Source organism: Triturus cristatus, chromosome 3_1, assembly GCF_964204655.1.
Source record: "Triturus cristatus chromosome 3_1, aTriCri1.1, whole genome shotgun sequence".
NCBI lineage: Eukaryota > Metazoa > Chordata > Amphibia > Caudata > Salamandridae > Triturus > Triturus cristatus.
The window spans coordinates 259,457,902-259,477,809 of NC_140583.1; the positions used below are offsets into that span (position 1 = coordinate 259,457,902).

At 47.4% G+C, this 19,908-nt stretch overlaps 1 protein-coding gene across 7 annotated transcripts in view; it reads right to left on the reverse strand.

Annotated features, from left to right (window-relative positions):
- SIN3A (SIN3 transcription regulator family member A) overlaps positions 1-19,908 on the reverse strand; it is an 822,316-nt gene that overhangs the window by 507,353 nt on the left and 295,055 nt on the right. For 5 of the 7 annotated variants that reach the window (XM_085643842.1, XM_085643840.1, XM_085643837.1 and 2 more), the window contains 2 exons: positions 14,232-14,402; positions 8,957-9,046 (listed from right to left, as the gene is read on the reverse strand). In XM_085643842.1, the coding sequence (XP_085499968.1) occupies positions 8,957-9,046; positions 14,232-14,402 (261 nt within the window). The remainder of the gene's footprint in view (positions 1-8,956; positions 9,047-14,231; positions 14,403-19,908) is intronic. The other 2 variants (XM_085643838.1, XM_085643843.1) reach the window with 1 other exon arrangement.

Genomic DNA, 19,908 nt, shown 5'->3' on the forward strand with positions numbered 1-19,908 from the left:
GGGGCAGCAAAATCCTCTACTCTACATATCCGTGCCAGCAACATCAATATCAAATGAAAGGGCGTAGATACTATCGTGGAAGATACAAAAACAAGGGGTGAGGTAGAGGTACCCACAGCAGGGGCACCTCTACACCACCAGCTAAATGACTTGCCAACACTTCCCAACCACAAAACACATGTCAGGGAAGGCAACACTGATTTCACCATTTATGACCAAATATCACATCATATCAATGGGTACAGCAAATAATCAGGCATCGATATTGGATAGAATTAACTCGACAACCACCAGATAACCTGCCAAAATGGCAGACGTTAAATCCACAACATCTACATCTGCTAAAAGAAGAAGTAAATGTGTTACTGCAAAAAGGGCCCATAGAACTAGTCCCATTCAAACATTGAAACTCTTTATTTCCTCATACCAAAGAAAGATGGATCATTACGGGCATTCTGGACGTGCGACAACTTAATCGCTACATACTATTCGAAAACGTCTATACGGTCACATTGCAAGATGTAATAAGACTACTAGAAGACGACGACTTCATGACTGCATTAAACCTGAAGGACGCTTACTTCCACATTGCAATCCATCCAGCACATTGAAAATAACTAAGGTTTGTGGTAAGTAGACCTCATTATCTATGCATCTATATACCTTCCATGTACTTGGTTCTATATATTTATTCCTTTTCTCCTAAAAAAGCATATTCAATGCACTAAACTATTTTTCATCCTATATGTCTATCAATATCTTTAATCTCCATATACCTACCTCAGTGGTGCATTTATATACTTTCAATGTACTTATGGATCTATATATTTAGCACTTTATTTATCACTTTCTTCTAATTCAGCATATCCAATGCACTACCCTATTGTTCACCCTATTTCTCTCTCAATAGATCTTCTATCCCAACTTTCTGACTCATCTTAAACTTCTTTTTACTACTCTTTCCAATGCACTACCCTATCTCTCACCCCATACATTTATCAATATATCCTCTACATCCACTCTCTCATTTATCCCAAAAACCATACCACTATGAACCCCAAAATAACCCTTTCTAGACTCTCTCCTACTCTACCCCTCCTTGCATCTTCTGACACCTCTTTTACTATACCGATCCCCCAAAACAAACCTTTCTAAACTCTTACCTCTGACTCCTCTCCTCCAAAACCCCTTTTTACTCATCCAAAAGCCTCCTCCTACTGGTAGGACCTAAAAAAAAAAAATCCAAATCCTTCACTCTATCCCTCCACTATCCTTTTCAATAAAAATAAAAGACTAATATGTTCACTTCTCAAAGTCCATTTTCCACTATACTAATTCACCACTAATCCTTAATGGGTTCCAGAGTAGCGTGCTACTTGCCAATAAAGCGTTTCAACAACCCATCAGGGTTACAAGCGCTATATAAACGCAACCCTTTTTCCCTTTTCTACCCCTCCCCAACCCTTCTCAATGCAAATAACTGACTAACCTATCCACCACTCAAATTACTTTCATGTTTCACGATACTAATTCAGCACTAATCCTTATGGGTTCTGGAGTAGCGTGCTACTAGCCAGAAAAGCGCTTTAACACCCATCAGGGGTAACCGGTGCTATATGAATGCAAACCTTTCTTCCCCTTTTATCCCTCCGCTATCCTTCTCACTCCAAATAACTGACTAATCTCCACTACTGAAATGACTTTCATATTTCACCATACTAATTCACCACTAATCCTCGGGAGCAGCGTGCTTCATCACACCATCAGGGGTAACAAGCGCTATATAATAAACCTTTTTTTCCCTCTTCTATCCTTCTGCTATCCTTCAGAATCCAAATAACTGACTAACCTATCCACTACTTAAAAATTACTTGCATGTTTCACTATACTAATTCAACACAAATCCTCTATGGGTCCCAGAGTAGCATGCTACTCACCGTAAAAGCGCTTTGACGCCTTGTCAGGGGTAGTAAACACGATATAAATGCAATTACAATACAATACAGCTCACATGCCTCGAACATATAATTTTGATCTCTCATATAAAGAGCCAGCTTCCTACAGCGTGAATTCTTCCGGTGACTCTGGAGGCAGTGAGCGAGGGGATGGAGGTGTAGGAGGAGGAGGACAAGGCAGAGGAGGAGTTAGAACATATTTGGGGGGTGGGGTGTGTTCCAGTGCCTATATCTCTATGCCTTTTAAGCTTGGAAGCTGGAGGAGGTTCCGAAGCTAGCTCCTGTTCAACTGTTAGCATTTCTCTTCCCAAGACAGAATATCAGAGAGGTTCAGCAGAGGCAGCTTTGTCAAAATCTTTTGAGTCGGGGGCGTGGCTTGGTGAGCCAAGATGGCGGGCGCATCTTAAGCCGGTTCCCGCCCGCCATATTTATCCGCCAATTTATCCTTGCCCCTGGAGCTGCGGCGCCCTGCTAGCAGGCAGAGACTGCGGACGAGTAGCGGCGGCGATAGAAGTGCTCCCAAAGTCTTGGGTCCGATGTGGGGAGGCCGAGAGACGATTGCGGCCTAGAGCGGTGCCGGGAACCACGGCCTCGAGTGAGTGAGGAGGCCGGGCCGGACCTGCCCGAAAGCGGCTGAGCGGAGCGGCGCCCTGCGGAGGCGGCTGCCGGACTGCGTGGCTGTGGAGCTGACAGTGGGGTGACGACCTGGCCCCGACCACGGAGGTCCAGTGGAGGCGGTATGGGGTGACCCGGCTTGGAGGGGCCTGCGAGACTGAGGCGTGCTGCACGATCCGGCCCGGAGGTGAGGTGGCGCCCTGGTCCCGGGGTGCTGCAGCTGGTCTTTCCCCTCCCCCCCTGGATGAGCCGGTGGTCCCTGGGGGTTCGGCGGCTGGTTCGGGTCACGGCGGGGGGGGGGGGGGGGGGTGCATGGCTAGGAGCAGCGGCCTGTGGGTTCCTGGTGGCGACAGGGCACGGCTGACCTGGCCGGCTGAGATGTAGTGGACGTTGTGCCTGCCTGCCCCGAGCCATAGTTGGAGAAGCAGCGCCTCGGGGCGGTGCCAGATAATGCCGCCCTCCTGGCGGCCATAACGCAGTCCCGGGACATGTTGGATGCCAAGATCCAGGCAGTGGGTTCGGACGTAATGCTGCTGCGTCAAGACCTGCGAAACGCGGTGACCAGCATCACAGAGGCTGAAACCAGGGTGTCGAGCGTGGAAGATGAGGTCGCGACGCTGAGGAAGCAGGTAGCGATCCTAGAATCCACCCAGCAGGGCCTGGCAGGCAGGGTTGAGGATGCAGAAGGGCGGGCCCGCAGGAATAACTTGCGCTTTGTGGGATTTCCGGAGGGCTGCGAGGGGAACAACATGGAGCGCTTACTCTCCCAGTGGCTGGAGGGCTGGCTCCCGGCTGACTCGCTGCTTCGTAGTGGAGCGGGCGCACCGGGCTCTGGTTTAGAGGCCGCCGGTGGGGGCCCGTCCCCGGCCGATTATCTCCAAACTCCTAAACTACCACAACAGGGATGTCATCCTCCGCCAGGCCAGAGAGAGGGAGCCTCTGCAGTTCGAAAACTCTCACATACTTATCTTCCCGGACTATACACGAATGGTCCAACAGCAGCGTCAGTCCTTCCTGGCGGCCAAGGCCAGGCTCCGGAAACTCCACTTATCCTACGCTCTTCTTTATCCAGCACGCTTGAGGGTTGTATATGAGTCCCGAACACTGTTCTTCGAATCGCCAGAGGAAGTAAATGGAAAGATGAGACTGTGAAGCTACGTCCTCATACACCCCCGGGTAGAGAATCAGACTCATCCCAAAATGAGGTAGCAGGGACTATCGCTAAGAAGCAGCGGCGCTCCAGATCCCGCCGCCGGCATAAGTCCGGGGGAGCCCGGCGGGGGGCTGGCCCGGGGGCGAATCATCAGCCGACTGGACATTGAGGGTCCGGAGGTTTCTTGGGGGCGAGTCTTCTTGGTCTTCGCGTCATGTACATGCCGCCGGCTGCTCTACACTTCTAGATGCAGTGGGCTGTTTTGGTCCGGGGGACAGACGTGAGGGCGACAACTGCCGTAGCCAGTTGCGGGCGGGGTCTTTGGGAAGTGGTGGTGGAAGGGCATGTTGGGGATCCATTGGTTGAGGACTACTGAGGTTCATGGTTTGGGCCTGGGGAAGTTTCTCACCGCGACAGGTACTTCCATGTTTGTGTAGTATGGGGTGGGGGGAGTTGGGGTGGGGGGACTGTTGGGACGTTGGGGTTTTAGATTAGGGGTTGACCGCACCTTAGTACAGTACTGGGCATGGGCGGGGGCGGACGTCGGAGTCCCCGAGTGGCCACTATGTTTTGGATATGCTTTCTATGGCAACCGGCTCCATGGGGACTAGTGGGCGATTAGCTACAATCAAGGTTCAGAGCTGGAATGTTCGGGGTGCCCTTGATAAGATCAAGAGGGGCGATCCTGCAGTATGCCAAAAGGGCATCGGCGGACGTGTTACTCCTACAGGAGACACACCTATTGGGGACGAGGGTGCTATGCCTACAACGCTACGGCTACACACAGGTGTTTCATGCAGGGTTTGTTCAGGGCTCCAGGGGTGTGGGTATCTTGGTTCACAAGCGGGTCTCGTTTGTACATTCCCAGACGTGGGCAGACACATATGGGAAGTATGTCTTTGTTTTGGGCCGGATTGGATCGGAGCGGGTGGTGTTCGGTAGTGTGTGCGCCCCCCCTTTGTCCTGGTCATTTGCGGAGCAGCTCAAGGCGCGTTGGGCGGACATCCCGGATGTCTCGGGGATCATAGGAGGGGACTGGAATGACGTGATGGATCTACATGGGGACCGGCTGTCAAGGGGGCGGGAGAGAGGGGGAGGGGGACAGACGAAACTTCACGCACTAGTGGGTGGCCTGGCGTGGGTGGATGCCTGGAGGCGGTGTCATGGTGTGGATAGTGCTTACACATATTTGTCGGCGGTGCATGGCTCCTTCTCCCGGCTAGACTAAAATTCTGGTGAAGGCTTTGGCCAATCGCCTCCTGCCATACATTGCCTCGCTGGTCCATCCGGACCAGGCGGGGTTCATGCCCTCCCGTGCCATGCGACATAACATACGGGGGGCCCATGTGGCGATTGCTGAAGTGCAGCTACTGGGGGTCCCAGCAGCCCTATTGTTGGCAGATATGGACAGGCGTTTGATTCCCTTAGTTGGCGCTATTTGTTCCTACTGCTGCAGCGCTTGAATTTCGGGCCACGGTTCCGGTCTTATGTGCGACTTCTCTATACGGAGATCACGGCCTCGGTTCGGGTGGCGGGTGCGTCCTCGCTGCCGTTCCCCATACGGCGTGGGACGCGCCAGGAGTGTCCCCTGTCCCCGTATCTGTTCGCCCTGGCCATGGAGCCGTTGGCGGTATGGGTGCGCATGGACGCGCAGATCTCCGGATTTGAGAGGGAAATTGGCTTGGCCGATCGGATAGCCCTTTACGCGTATGATGTCCTCTTTTTTCTGACGAACCTTGATCGTACGGGGCCCCGGCTGCTTCGGATCATGCAAATCTTCGGTGAGACGTCGGGTCTCTTTATGAATCCCCGGAAGTCCACGCTGTGGGTACTTGGGGGTCCGACTCCGGTGCAAGAATGGGCGTCCTCGGTGCAGATCGCGGAAGGGGGGCTTCAGTATCTGGGGGTGTTCTTATCACCTACTCCGGCAATTTCTTGGGGGCGAAACGTGGTGCCCGTGTGGGAACAGGTTTGTCGGGACATCAAGTTGTGGACTCGCATGCCACTCACTATCTTTGGCCGGTCTGCGATTTTTAAGATGGTGGCTCTTCCCCGCCTCCTGTATCAACTGCAGAATCACCCTTATACGATCCCGTGGGAGTGGTTTCGTCGGGTGAACTCTACTCTGGGGCAGTTTTTGTGGAAGGGCGCGGGTAGCCTTACGGACGTGCTTCCTTTCAACATATACTGGGGGTCTGGCAACATCGGATCTGCTCTCATATTATCATGCCTCCCACTTGCTGGTGCTGAACGAGTGGTGGTATGGGAGGGTGGGGGGTGGGGGGGGGTAGACCCGGCGTATGCAGTGGAGCGGCGGCTTATGGCACCACACTCACTTCACACCTTGCTGTATTCCGCGGTCCGTCGGGTGCGGTTGCCACCGGTGACGCAAGTGGTTTTCCAACTTTGGCGTCAGGCGCTGACGCGCATTGGGTGGTGGGGCGTGCTCACGCAGGAGACCCCACTGTGGCACAATGGGCAGTTACCGCAGTTGGCGGCCCTGACAGTAGTTGAGGGGTGGGATCGGATTGGCATCTCCACCATAGGTGATGTGGTATGTGGGTGTGTTCTGAAGTCTTTCCAGGATCTTCAACAAGATTTCAGCATGCCCCGGACGCAGTTCTATAGATATCTACAACTGCGCCATGCACACTCCCCCAGTCTAGTGGGATTAGACTCCATAGCAGACTTCAGCCCTGTGGAAGCGAAGCTTTTTATGGGGGACCTCCATGACAAGAAAATCTCCAAGATGTATCGATCGCTAGTTATCCACAGTGCCCCGTCGCTCCAGCAGCTCAAAGGGAAATGGGAGAACGATGTTGGGCCCCTTGATGAGACGGACTGGACTGATGCACTTGCCTCGCCACGGGGAGCAGCCATAGCTATCCGACTCAGTCTTATACAATTTTAATATCTGCATAGGGCGTACTATACCCGGCGGAGGCTGTGGCGGGCGGGATTGATTGCCTCTCCGGAGTGTCTCCGCTGTAGACGGGAGGAGGGTTCCTTCTTTCACACCGTGTGGCTTTGTGGGTCACTGTATCGGTTTTGGAGAGGGGTGTTGGCTTGTTTATCCGAGGTGTTGGGGTGGGATCTTCCCGCGGACCCCAGGCTGACACTCCTGCATATCATGGAGGACATTGGTGGCAACATATACAAGCGACACCTATTGCTGCTGGGTCTCAAACTGGCCAAGAGGGATATCGCCAGAGCATGGAATGCGCCGACTGCCCCCGCGCTGAATGTCTGGAAGAGTGGTTTGGACTTCAATATGGGCCTGGAGCTTCTCATCTTTGCAGCTAGGGGGTGCCCCCATAAACATTATAAGATTTGGAAGAGGTGGGCAGACTATAGGGGTCTCCGCCTGGAGCCAGTTCCGGAGGAATGGGAGGAGGGGCGCATCTAGTTTCCCCCGGAAGGGGGGGTACACACAGGGACTGGACATGGAGGTGTCCGGCTTATGCTCAATACATGATGTCGTTGGTTGGGTGCAATACGGTGCGGTCGGAGGGAGGGTGTTGGGAGGGAGGGGGGGGAGGGGGGTGGGAGGGTGTTGGGAGGGGGGGGGCTGGGGAAGTTGGTTTTCATCTGAAATGCATTCAAAGTATCATTTTATGATAAAATTGTCAATGTCATGATCAATGTGTTGCTTGGGCCGATACCCCTGGGGCTACAGGGGCCAGCAATATATGTGTTCGTTGACTAATAAAAACAATCTTCAAAAAAAAAAAATATCTTTTGAGTCTGGGGATGGATAAGAAGTATCTTGCCTGGCATCAAATTCCTCCTATAGCCTTTAGAGAATCAGTGGCTCCTATCTGTCAGAGCCAGTCGTCTAGGGAGCCTTCGATGTCCATGGAAAGTGATAGCTTTGGCACCAGCATCGAAGAGGCCTTCAGCTTTGAATGGAGGCTTGTGGAGGATCTTGTGGCTTGACTGCTGTTCAGGGGTCGATAACCAAGGATGGCAGCTTTGTCAGCTCCAAGGCCTTTGGTCACTGTCAACCAGAGCTCAAAGACGGCAGAGGCCTTGAAGGATGCAAAGATTTTGATATGGAGCTTGACACTCAACCTCTTCGAGGGGAATGCTCTACTTCAGTGTGAGGCCTCTTTGAAGAATTAGTGTTTTAGAGTCAAACGTACTCACGACCTTAGCAGAAGCCTTTGTTAGAGGGCTGGTGGTAGTGGCTAATGGGACCTTTTCCTCTTCCTTCTAGTCTGAGTCAGTGTAAAAGGCCACCCCCTGGCTGGCTGTCAGCCGTGAGGTGGAATGCCTAAAGGGCTGGTATTCTCATCTTCTTCAACATCAAATGGCACCATTCCACTAATAGGTCGGTAGTGCTATCAGAGGATTGCAGCTGCATCTTTTAATTTACCCAGAGCTGCTCCCATTGGTATCGGAGGGTCTTCTTCGGCTGGAAGGTGAGGCAGGCTTTACAAGCAGTGTTATTGTTATGTTAATGAGTACCTCTAGAGCGCACATTCACCAAAAAGGGTGCTTGAAGTCTAGGGATAGAAAGAGATTACAGACCTTGTGATGATTGGACCACAAAACTTGCATGGCACTAGAGACAGTACAGAGGGGCATTCATTCAATCCCTAAATATGTATTCTTTGCAAAAAAGTCAAAGACATGGGGCACGCAGCCCCAATCAGGGCCCCATGTTTGACAGACATGGTCTCTGTAGAGTGTTGCCTAGAAGAGCAAGGAGAACAAAAGCTTTTCCCCAAAATCAGAGGTGTCAAATTGGACTGTGTGGGCCTGAAGAAGACTTGGAGAACAGCTCAAGTCTCTCATCCCTCTCGGCACATGTCTGAACCAGATGGCAGCAAAAACACTAACCTGAAGTCAGTGCCCATGCGCACCACCAACTAAGGGTGGAGTCACAGTGCTCTCTGTGACTCAAAAGCCTTTCTTTGCAAAAAACTATTTGAAAACATCCAAGTTCATTCTTAGATTTGAGGAATATTCAGAACATGTGTATCTACAGCAACACATTCTACAAATATACATTTTCTACTAAAAAAAGTATCTCTACCTAAAGATGGATTCACATTCAGACAAACGCAAATGTTAAACATAACAAATTTGATAAGACCAATCTCTCATACAGCGAACCCCAAGCACAAAAGGAATATAATTTTTAAATGTCATAGTTCCAAGTTTTAAGACCCTCTCTAGTCTTACAATCTGGCAGAGTCTGCAGGGTTTCGTGAGCCATCATTCAACTCACCTTGTCAAAAAACAATGATTCGGTTCCAACACCATGCTTGCCTGAATCTGCCATGCTGGGGTCCTTCATGCCTGGCAGCTTGGGCTTCTTCTGCAGTTTAAGAAGAAGTAAAACAGGTTAGAGTTGGTGTAACAAACATACCACTATGTACTTTTAAATACTTCAGATACAATTAGAAGACCCTTCAAACAAATGCACAACTAATAAGTATAAATGTATAGTATAGATATTATAAACTTTCACGCCAGTAGCAAACCAATCTTAACAGCCTTTTTGACTTAACAATTGTCCTTCAAAGAGAAGGTGCTGTAGCTATTCTCGTAACTCTATGGCTACCTTCATTTAAAAAACAGATCAGGTCAAAGGTTGAGCTTTAAGATTGTTATGCTGCCTTAATCTGTCAATCTATACAATTTGGGAGGCGATAAAGCCCAAGGCGTTGCCATAGAAAAATCAGTGCAACCTAGGGAATAAATCAGTTAAAAGCCATTAGTCCCCAAGACCTGAAAATCACAATGAAGAAAATTCCTGTGCTGAAGATATTAGACCCTGTAAGGTCTGTTTAGACAAAGTGATCGCTAAAATGTCTTCTCAACTTTGCATTGTAAGAGCGCAAGATCTTCTAGGAACTTGAAATGTAAAATATACATAATTTTCAAGACCGCTGTGTAGCCAAAGAACAAGCTATTATAGGCATAGACCCCGTTAGATGGAAAAACTAAATGGTTACTTACCAGCGGGAGTAGTTTTACAGTTTGAAAAATTTTCTGGATTCACATGCTGTGCATTGGGTCCGGAATGGTCTTACTTTTTAGTTTTTGGGTTATTGAAGAAAACCAGTAGGATGATATTTTGATTCAAGTGATATTTTGACACCACCTTTATTAACACATGTGGGTTTGTCTTTAAGATTACTTTATCCACGTGGATTTTTAGGTATGATTCTTGTATTGTTAGAGCTTGTAGCTCACTCTTCTTAGGGACGTTATAGTGATGAGAAAAACTGTTTTTAGAGTAATGTGTTTGAGGTCCATCGCAAGCATGGGCTCGAAGGGTTTTTTCATTAGCTGTGATAGTACTGTATTTAGGCTCCATGTGGGTACTGGAGCTGCTCTTGGTGGAGCAATTCTTTTCGCTCCTTCTAGAAATCTTTTAATAACAGGCCTTGTAAAGAAGCTTTTACATGTCTTTCCTCTTGTATATGCTACTATGGCAGTGAGGTGCAACTTTATGCTTGAGTAGTTGATGTTGCTGTCTAGGAGGTACGTGAGGTATGCAATTACTGTTTGAGTGTCAATGGAATCGACCTTACTGTTAACGGTGCACCAGGTGGTATATTGCTTCCATTTTGCTGTATAGCATTTTCTTTTTGACTACTTTCTTGCCTCCTTTAGAATTTCCATTATTCGTAGAGGCAAATTGAGGTGGCCAAATTCTATGTACTCAGGCGCCAGGCTGCCAGGTTCAGCGTTGCTGGTTCTGGGTGAAAGATTTGGCCTTGTTGCATTGTTAGTGGGTCCCAGTCTGCTTTGAGCTTCACCCTCTCCCCCTTGGATAGTTCTAGGAGGGTTGAGTACCATGTCTGCCTTGGCCATTGAGGGGCAATGAGAATCATGTTTGTTCCTGGACCTTTTGCTTTTTCCAACACTCTTTGCATCAGGGGTATTGGTGGAAAGGTGTAAGCAAATGTCTACGACCAGTTGAGGTTAAGTGCATTTCCCTTTGACAGGCAGTGTGGAAACCTCGAGGCAAAGTAATGTTGTCTACTCCTGGTAGATTTACTGTTTGTAGATTGATATTCTGTGCTACAGGCCACTGCCATATTTCCCTGTGCAAGTTTGCTGAGGGGAAAGGACCTTGTACCTTCCAGTTTGTTCAGATAGAACATTGCTGTTGTATTGTCTGTTTGGATTAGGATAGTCTTCCCCTGGATGTGCTTCTGGAATGATTTCATTGCCAGAAAGACCATTTTCATCTCCAAGAAGTTGATGTGTTTTATCGAATACTGTTCTTTCCATTGACAACGTACTTACAGCTGGTTGCAGTCTGCTCCCCAACCGTTGAGGGCATCGTCTATGGTGATTGTAACAGATGGAGTTTGGTTTTTGAAAGGTCTCCCCTTTGCTATGTTGTTGGATGCCCACCATTGTATCTCTGCTTGCACCCTTTGTGTAAACCGCTAGATCCCCCCAACTCCCTTTGGCCTAGGGACCAGCTGTTGGCAAGCCATTTTTGGAATGGGAGCATGTGTAACCGGGCATGCCATTTTTGGACTGGGCACATGTGTAACTGGGCATGAGGGATAAGTGGGATGCATGATGTCATCATGCCCATTAGTTTCATGACCTTCCTCACTGTCAGATATTGCCCCCTCTGGTAGAGGGCCGTTTCTAGCTGGATAGCTTGTATCCTGACTTGTGTGGGGTACGCCTTTGCCTTTGTTGTGTGCAATATGGCTCCCAGGAATGTTTTTTTCCTTTCTGGTTTTGTAGAGTTTGGATAGCTGTTTGAACATGTTTTTGGCATGTTTGCTTTGAATGTGCCCTTATGAGCCACTCGTCCAAACAAGGGTATACGTGGATTCCCTCTCTAATTAGGTGTGCCGCTACTGCGGCTAGGCACTTTGTGAATACACGTGGGGCGGACTTTATTTCGAAAGGTAGAACTCTGAATTGGTAATGTGTTCCGTTGTGCAGGAATTGAAAGTAATTTCTGTGTCTCTTATTCACAGGGATATGTAGGTAGGAGTCTTTGAGGTCCATTGTTGCCATGTAGTCTCTCCTTTGAATTTGTGGTATTATTTCTTGAAGAGTACACATTTTGAAGAGTTGTGTTATTATGAATTTGTTTATGAATCTTCAGTCCAGGATTGACCTTATTAGGTCTTATTTGGGTATTGGGAAATATGGGGAGTAATTTCCATTGAACCATTTTTGCCTTGGTACCAATTCTATTGCCTATTTTTGGTATAGTTCCTTGATCTCTGTCTTTAGCATTATGTGTTCGGATTTCAGAAATCTTTGTCTTTGGTGGGTTTGTAGGTCGTTTTCTTGTCAGCTCTATGCAATACCCGTACTTTACCAAATTTAATATCCAATTGTCTGTTGTGATATTTTTCCACTGTTTGAGGAACAAGCATATTCTTTCCCTCATAGGTGTTTTGTGTGGGTCCTTGTGAGTCAGTGGAATCCGTTTCCTCTTCCTCTAGGGGCTTGGCCTCTCCCTCTGCCACTAGCCCGAAAGGGCTGCTTCTGCTGTTGCTGCCAACCTTGGTAGCCTGACTGCTGACCTATTTGTTGTCCTGGGTTCTGGCCTTGTGGTTGCGGTGACCTAAATTGACCCTGCCCTCTACCTGTGGGCTTTCTACAATTGAATCCACCCCTTTTAAAGGAACCTCTTTGCTGTAGTGCTCCCATCGCCCTAGCTGTTTTGTTGTCCTTTTTAATCTGTTGAAGGGATTCATCCACTTCCTATCCAAAAAATGCTTCCCCATTGAATGGTCTATTAAAGATGGAGGTTTGAACTTCCTGTTTGAAACCAGATATTCTGAGCCAGGCACGTCTTCTCAGGATGATTACCGTACACATTTGCCGACTAGCAATATCTGCTGCATCCAATGCCGACTTAAGGCAAGTGTTTGCCATGTTTTTTCCTTCTTGGACACTAGATCTTGCTCTTTTCCTGTCCTCTTCCGGGAGTTTGTTAATGATCTCCTCTATCTCATCCCATTGTTGGTGACCGTACCTGTTTAGTAGGGCATTGGAATTTGCGATGCGCCACTGAGTTTCCTCTTCCTTTTCCATTCTTCTCCCCACCTTATCCATCCTCTTACTCTCCTTTTCTGGTGGGGGGGCCGGTGTTTAAGACTGCGTTAGCGCTCCTTCTGGCTGTGGTGACAATAATTGAGTCAGGTACTGTGTTTCCCTGGATATATTTGGGGTCCTTTGAGGAGGTCTTATATTTCTTTTCTCCACTGGGGGTTACCCCATTGTTTGAAGCTGGTTACTTGAAAGCTTCTTTGTCTTAATCCAGAATGGTAGGGAGCATAGGAAGATATTGAGTGCCCGTGGTACCTGGGGCCAGGGTTTCTAGAAGAAAACGTGTCTCCAGTTTCTTCCTCTAGAGCGACTCCAAATTGATTTGCTGCTCTCTTGACTAGGTCATTGTAGAAAGCTATGTCGTCTGGAGGCGAAGCTTTTGATGGAAAGCTACAAATCTATTCCTCTGGGCTTTCGGTGTCGAGATCGTTGCACGAATCCTTAACATTTTCGGAGATTCCTTTCTCTTCAGGTACGTCCCCGTATTCCTCTGGTTCTTCGTCTCTAGGTTCTGGGGGAGGGAGTGTGGGCAGAGAGTCGAAGATACCTTCTTATTCTCCCACAGCATCTTCTGCCTCTTCGACATAGACGTTCTCCTGGTCGGCAACCGGTACCTTTGGGATTCGAAATTCTTTCAACGTGTCAAACTCCCTCTTTCTTTTGGAGGAGTGACGTCATTTCGTCTTCAAGTCGTTATCTTTGTCTTTTGACTTCAAGAGCCCTCTCGGCATCGGAGGCCGGAGATTTTCTTTTCTTCTCAGCGTCGATGTTAGCTTTCGACAGTGTTGTGGTCTTTTTCGCGGGTTTGTGTTCGACTCTTGATTTCGGCGTTTTTTATCAGCCATTTTTCCTCCTCGGTAACCTTTGTTGGGTTCCGTGGGATTCATTTAATCGCGGCTAACCATCGATCACCTTTTTGCTCGGCGTCGGGCTGCCATGTGCACCTTATTTTCGTGGCCCTTCGGTTCTGATGAATGTTTATGGTGTCTTTAAATCTTCGGAGCTTCCCATTTTGCTTCCAGACCAAACGGCGGAAAAAAGAATCTGAAGATGGCTACCATGCACATCGACCTCCAGCATACCGTCTGACGTCACACAGGGGAAGTACCTGGCACCAAATGGTGGTCAACAGCATCCAAAACAGAAATAAATAAAAAAAAAACTACTATTCCAGACCAAACAACTAGATGAGAGAATAATGCACAGCACGTAAATCCAGAAAAGGGTTCGCGCTGCAAAACAAAGCTTACAAATCTAAGCAGGATACACGTGCTGGAGGCACCAACTTCCCCAACCCGCTTGAATTTTTCGAAATCTGTCTTGGAAGACTGCAAGCAAGCACAATTCAATGCCATATATTTGATCAAAAACTTGAACTGAAAATGAAATGGCCACCACCTTATGGACCATTCACTTTATCCGTAGAAGAGTAGCATCCAGTACAGATTTCCACTTACCTTTACTGGAGGGGTGATCCCTGACCCAGAGTGCCGTCGGATCTGGCAGCCATTCTGACTGGGCCTTTGCTGCTTGTTGTTCAACTGGGGCTTCTTCACTGTGCCACCATGGTCATTTCTGACCGACTCCACTTTCTCTGCAGTGGTCTTACTAAGCAGCTTGTTAACGAACAAGAGAAGGAATAAGAACTACAATTAGAGATCTCAGCTTCTTAAAATTGTCAAGACAAAACAAGAGGACAAGTCACTGGAGTGTTCCGGAGTAATGGGAAAAATAATCCTATGTTTAACCCTAATATCCGCCCTTTTCATACCTTCCTGCAAGTGGATATGAGACTAATTAGAACAAACGTTATTTCCAGAAAAATGGATAATACGTCTTTTCACTGTATGCTTGTAATTTTATATACATGTCCAAGTAAATACTGTCAATGAAAAAATAGTCCTGGGTCTGTAAACTAAGACATATGGTGGTACTCCAATCCAGACACTAGCATTAAACGGTGCAGTAGATTTCCTTATTTTTGATTCAATGAAGCTGCATCACCATTCCATCTACTGTGCGAGAAGCAAAGAGGCTGAAGTTATCTTAATTCTAACATCCTTCATGCCAGTTTCCATCCGAACTACCAGGGTCTGCTCTACTTCAAACAATGTTCCTTATGCCCAACTTAGCTGCAAAGAATATTGAAGTGCCGACATCCTATTTATCAATAAAAAGAACAAATAAAATATAACAAACAGGTCTGGTGAATACTGCATCTTCACTGCCCATTCCATATTATAATGCTCAGATTCGAATAATAATTGTCAGAGGTGTGAAATATTTAGCAGTATATAACGTCATTAACTGGCATACTACCATTCTGAAGCACTGAAAAAAGTATAGCTCTAAAAGAAACAATAAAACACAAAGGCAAATATAGATTAACTTCTGGTGGTAAGTGCAAAGTAGTATTAAGAAAAAGTTGATGCCCTGTAATACTAGCTCTACTTCAGGGGAATCTCCACCGAAAACATCAGCAATAAATTGCCCTGCCAAGCGCTGAATATTAATATTTAAGACTTTTCAACATAAAAGCCAATTTGTCAAAAAGAAATTTAAAACAAATGACAGCTTGTCAAGGCTATATTGTGCAAATTCCATTTATTTCATAAACAAAAGGTTTTTATTCAAAACTGACTATTAAAGGAAGTTGAAAAAAAGGAATATGCTACTTACCAGTATGCATCTGTTCTTGGCATGTAGAGCTGCAGATCCACACACTAGGACAGTAGATCGTCATCTGGTGTTGGCCTCGGATGCTTGCAGGTTGTTGTCGTCTTTGGAAGAAGTCTTCGTGGTCACGAGATAGGCGACTCCTCCCTTGGACAACAGTGCGCGTGGGCATCAACTCCATCGTTGGATTGTTTTTCGCCATGATGGGAAATGATGGAGTTTATAGAAGAGAGAGAGAGATGTCCATGTGTGATGTCTAAGTAAGACAATGCTGGAACAGATACAGGTCCTGGGGAGGTGGGTGGACGTGTGTGGATCTGCAGCTGTACATGCCAAGAACAGATGCATACTGGTAAGTAGCATATTCGGTTCGAGGCATATGAGCTGCAGATCACACACTAGGATAGACTATATAGCAGTATCTCCCCTAGCGGTGGTCACCTGTATCGGTTGCAGCAGTTTGAAATAAAGTTTTAAGGACAGCTTGGCCCACAGAAGCTTGTTGCTTTGCTTGCACGTCAACACAATAGTGTTAAGTGAAGGTGTGTGTTGTAGACCATGTGGCTGCCTTACAAATGTCTTCTAAGGGAATGTTTCCTAAGAATGCCATGGAAGCCCCTATTTTGCGTGTGGAATGCGCTCTAGGGGGAACTGTTAGTGTGCGTTTAGCTTTGTGGTAGCATATTTGGATACATTTAACTATCCACCTAGCTATCCCAGATTTGAAAATGAGGTTGCCCTTATGTGGTGGAGAGAAAGCTACAAACAATTGTTTTGCGGAATGATTTGGGTCTGTCAATGTAGTAAAGAAGGGTTCTTAACATCTAAGGTATGAAGAGCTCTTTCAGCTACCGAGTCTGGGTTTGGGAAGAACACTGGTAACTCTACTGATTGGTTAAGATGAAAAGGAGATATGACTTTTGAAAGGAATTTCGGATTTGTCCTAAAAACCACTTTGTTACGGTGTAATTGTAAGAATGCTTCTTGTATGGTTAAAGCCTGGATTTCGCTTACCCATCTGAGGGATGTGATAGCGATAAGGAAAGCTACTTTCCGTGTGAGGAACTGTAGTTCGCATTTATGGAGAGGTTCAAATGGGGGTCCCATGAGCCTAGTAAGAACAATGTTTAGATTCCACACTGGAGAGGGTGGTAATCTGGGAGGAATAATTCTTTTAAGTCCTTCCATGAAGGCTTTGATCGCAGGGACTCTAAAGAGTGACAAGTGCTGTTGATTTTGTAAGTAGGCTACTAATGCGGCTAGGTGGAGACGTAGGGATGAGTATGCTAAATTACATCTTTGCAAGTGTAGTAAGTAGCAAATGATGTCCTGGATGGATGCATCCAGTGGGTGTATATCATTGTTAGTGCAGTAAATGGCAAATGTTTTCCATTTTGCAGCAAAGCAAGCTCTAGTGGTAGGTCTTCTGGCTTCTTTTATAATGTTCATGCAGTCTGGTGGCAGGTTAAGCTAACCAAACTCTAGGACTTCAGGAGCCAGATCGCCAGATTCAGTTGACCTGGATCTGGGTGTCTGATCTCTCCATGGTTCTGGGTTATTAAGGACGGGGAGAGATGCAGTTTTTGGTGTGGAACTAGAGAGAGTTCCAGTAGTGTTGTGAACCACGGCTGGCGTGCCCATGTGGGAGCTACTAGGATCAGTTTGACAGACTGTTGCCTGAGCTTGCGTACCACTAATGAAATGAGTGGGAGAGGCGAAAAAATGTACGCAAATCTGCCAGACCAGTTCATCCATATCGCATTGCCCTTTGACTCCGGGTGGGGAAACCTGGCGGCGCAGGTTGGGCATTTTGCGTTTTCGCGTGTGGCGAACAGATCTATGTCTGGTTGGCCCCATTGTTTGAAAAAGGGCAGTAGGACTTGGGGATGTAGTTCCCATTCGTGGATCTGTTGTATTTGTCGACTTAACAGATCGGCTATCTGATTGTGAACCCCTGGACGGTGTTCTGCAAGTAGGTATATCTTCTGAGGAATGGCCCATCTCTAAATGTTCTGTGCGAGCTGGGACAGCTGCAGAGAATGTGTGCCCCCTTGTTTTTGTATGTAATACATGGCTGTCATGTTGTCCGTCCGGATGAGGACAGCCTTGTTCTGTACATGTATTTGGAAGGATTTTAGTGCTAGGAATACTGCTAGCAGTTCTAGGTAATTGATATGGAGCACTTTCTGTTGAGTGGTCCATTTGCCCCGAGTGGTGTGTCTGAGGAGATGGGCTCCCCATCCTGTGAGCGATGCGTCTGTTGTCAGCACTATCTGTGGAAGAGGCTCTAGGAACGGCCATCCTTTGGACAAGTTTGTTATGTTCCACCATTGTAGAGAGCTAAGTGTGCGGCTGTCCACCAACACCAGATCTGTGAGTTGTCCGTGAGCCTGGCTCCACTGACGTGCTAGACACTCTTGCGAGGGACGCATTTGAAGTCTTGCATAAGGCACAATGAAGATGCATGACGCCATCATGCCTATGAGTTGCATGAACACTCTTGCTGGAAGAGTGTTGGATTTGAAATTTTGTGGTTAGAGCTTGTATACTGGCTATCCTGGCTGGACTGGGATATGCTAGGGCTGTGGAGGAGTTTATGGTAGCTCCTAGATACTGGTGTATATGAGAGGGTTGGAGAGGAGACTTGGGATAGTTGATTGTGAACCCCAAGTTGTGTAAGATTTGGATGGTTTGGCGAGTGTGTAGAACACATTTGTTGAATGACTTGGCTTTTATTAGCCAGTCGTCTAGATACGGGAAGACATGAATTTGTTGTCTTCTGAGATGTGCTGCTACTACTGCCAGACATTTCGTGAATACTCTGGGTGCGGTTGTTACCCCGAATGGAAGGACTGTAAACTGGTAGTGTTGTTCGTCCACCACAAACCTTAGATACTTCTTGTGGGCAGGATGTATGGGAATGTGGAAGTAGGTGTCCTTGAGGTCTAGTGTGGCAAGGAAATCGCCTTGTTGCAGCAGTGGGAGCACTTGTTGAAGAGTAATCATATGGAAATGATCTGAGTGTATATATAGATTTAGGGGTCTGAGGTAGAGTATTGGTCTTAGAGTCCCGTCCTTTTTGGGGATTAGGAAGTAGAGTGAGTATACCCCTGTCCCTTGATGTTCTAAGGGAACTGGTTCTATTGCGTGTTTTTGGAGCAATGAGAGAACCTCTTGTTTGAGGAGCGCAAGATGGTCTGGTGACATTGAACGCTGTTTGGGTGGTATATGTGGGGGGTAGTTGTGATTTCCAGGCAGTAACCATCCTGGATAATTTGTCTTACCCACTTGTCTGTTGTGATGGAGTTCCAGACCGGTAGAAACTGTGTTAGTCTGCCCCCGACTGGAGTGGAATGGAATGGTCTGGGGGGAGCGGAGGAAAGTCAGTGTTTTGTGGCAGGGAAGGTGCGAGTGTTATTACCTCGACCTCGTCCCTTGTTGTGGTTTCCTCTGTATCCGCCTCTAAAATATCCTCTACTGGGGGATGTTTGTGTAGTGGCTTTGAATGTTGATTAGGTGTCTGCGCCCATATTTTTGGAGGCTCCTCTGTAGAAGGAGCGCCGAAAGGAGCCACGTGGTTGTGGAGACTGTAATGCTCCCATGGACTAAGCCGTCTGTGTCCTTCATTTTTTTCAAGGGCAGTATCTACTGCTGGCCCAAAGAGCTGTTCCTGATTGAATGGCTGACTAAGTATGGTAGTTTGTACCTCTGGCTTAAAGCCTGAAATGCGTAGCCGGGCATGTCGTCTAAGGAGCACACTGGTGTTAATTGCTCTAGAGGCGGTGTCTGCGGCGTCAAGCGCACATTTAATTGCTGCATTTGAAATAAGTTTTCCTTCCTGGATAAGGTCATTTGCCTGGGTCTTATATTGGTCTGGCAGATGTTGTAAGATTCTCTATCTGGTCGTAGTGTGCCCTGTGATATCGTGCTAGTAGGGCTTGGGTGTTGGCAATACGCCAATGATTAGCGGCTTGTGCTGCTACTCTTTTGCCAGAGGCTTCTAGCAGTTTGGATTCTTTGTCGGGGGTGGTGTATCTCCTGTGGTTTGGGAGTTGGCGCATTTCCTAGCATTGGAAACGACCAAAGAATCCAAAGGCAGCTGTCCTTTGATGTAATTAGGCTCTACAGGGGCAGGCCTATATTTCTTTTCTATTCTATCCTAGGGTTAAGAACCCTGGCACGGACGGGGTCTTTAAATACCTCGGGCGTGCTTAATGACTCCTTTGATCATAGGCAGGATTTATACTGACTTTTGAGATTTTTCAAAAGTATCCAAGAGGAAGTCTTCCTCTGGTGCGTCGGGAGTGCATTGTGACGCCGTGGTAAAGTGCCGATCTATTTAATAATTGGCCAAACCCTAGGTGATCATCTGGAGGAGATGGTTTGGAGGGATATGGCTGCGGTTCTGTCATGTCTGTTGGGAGAGTGAATGCTTAATCATCAAGTGGTGAGGTATCT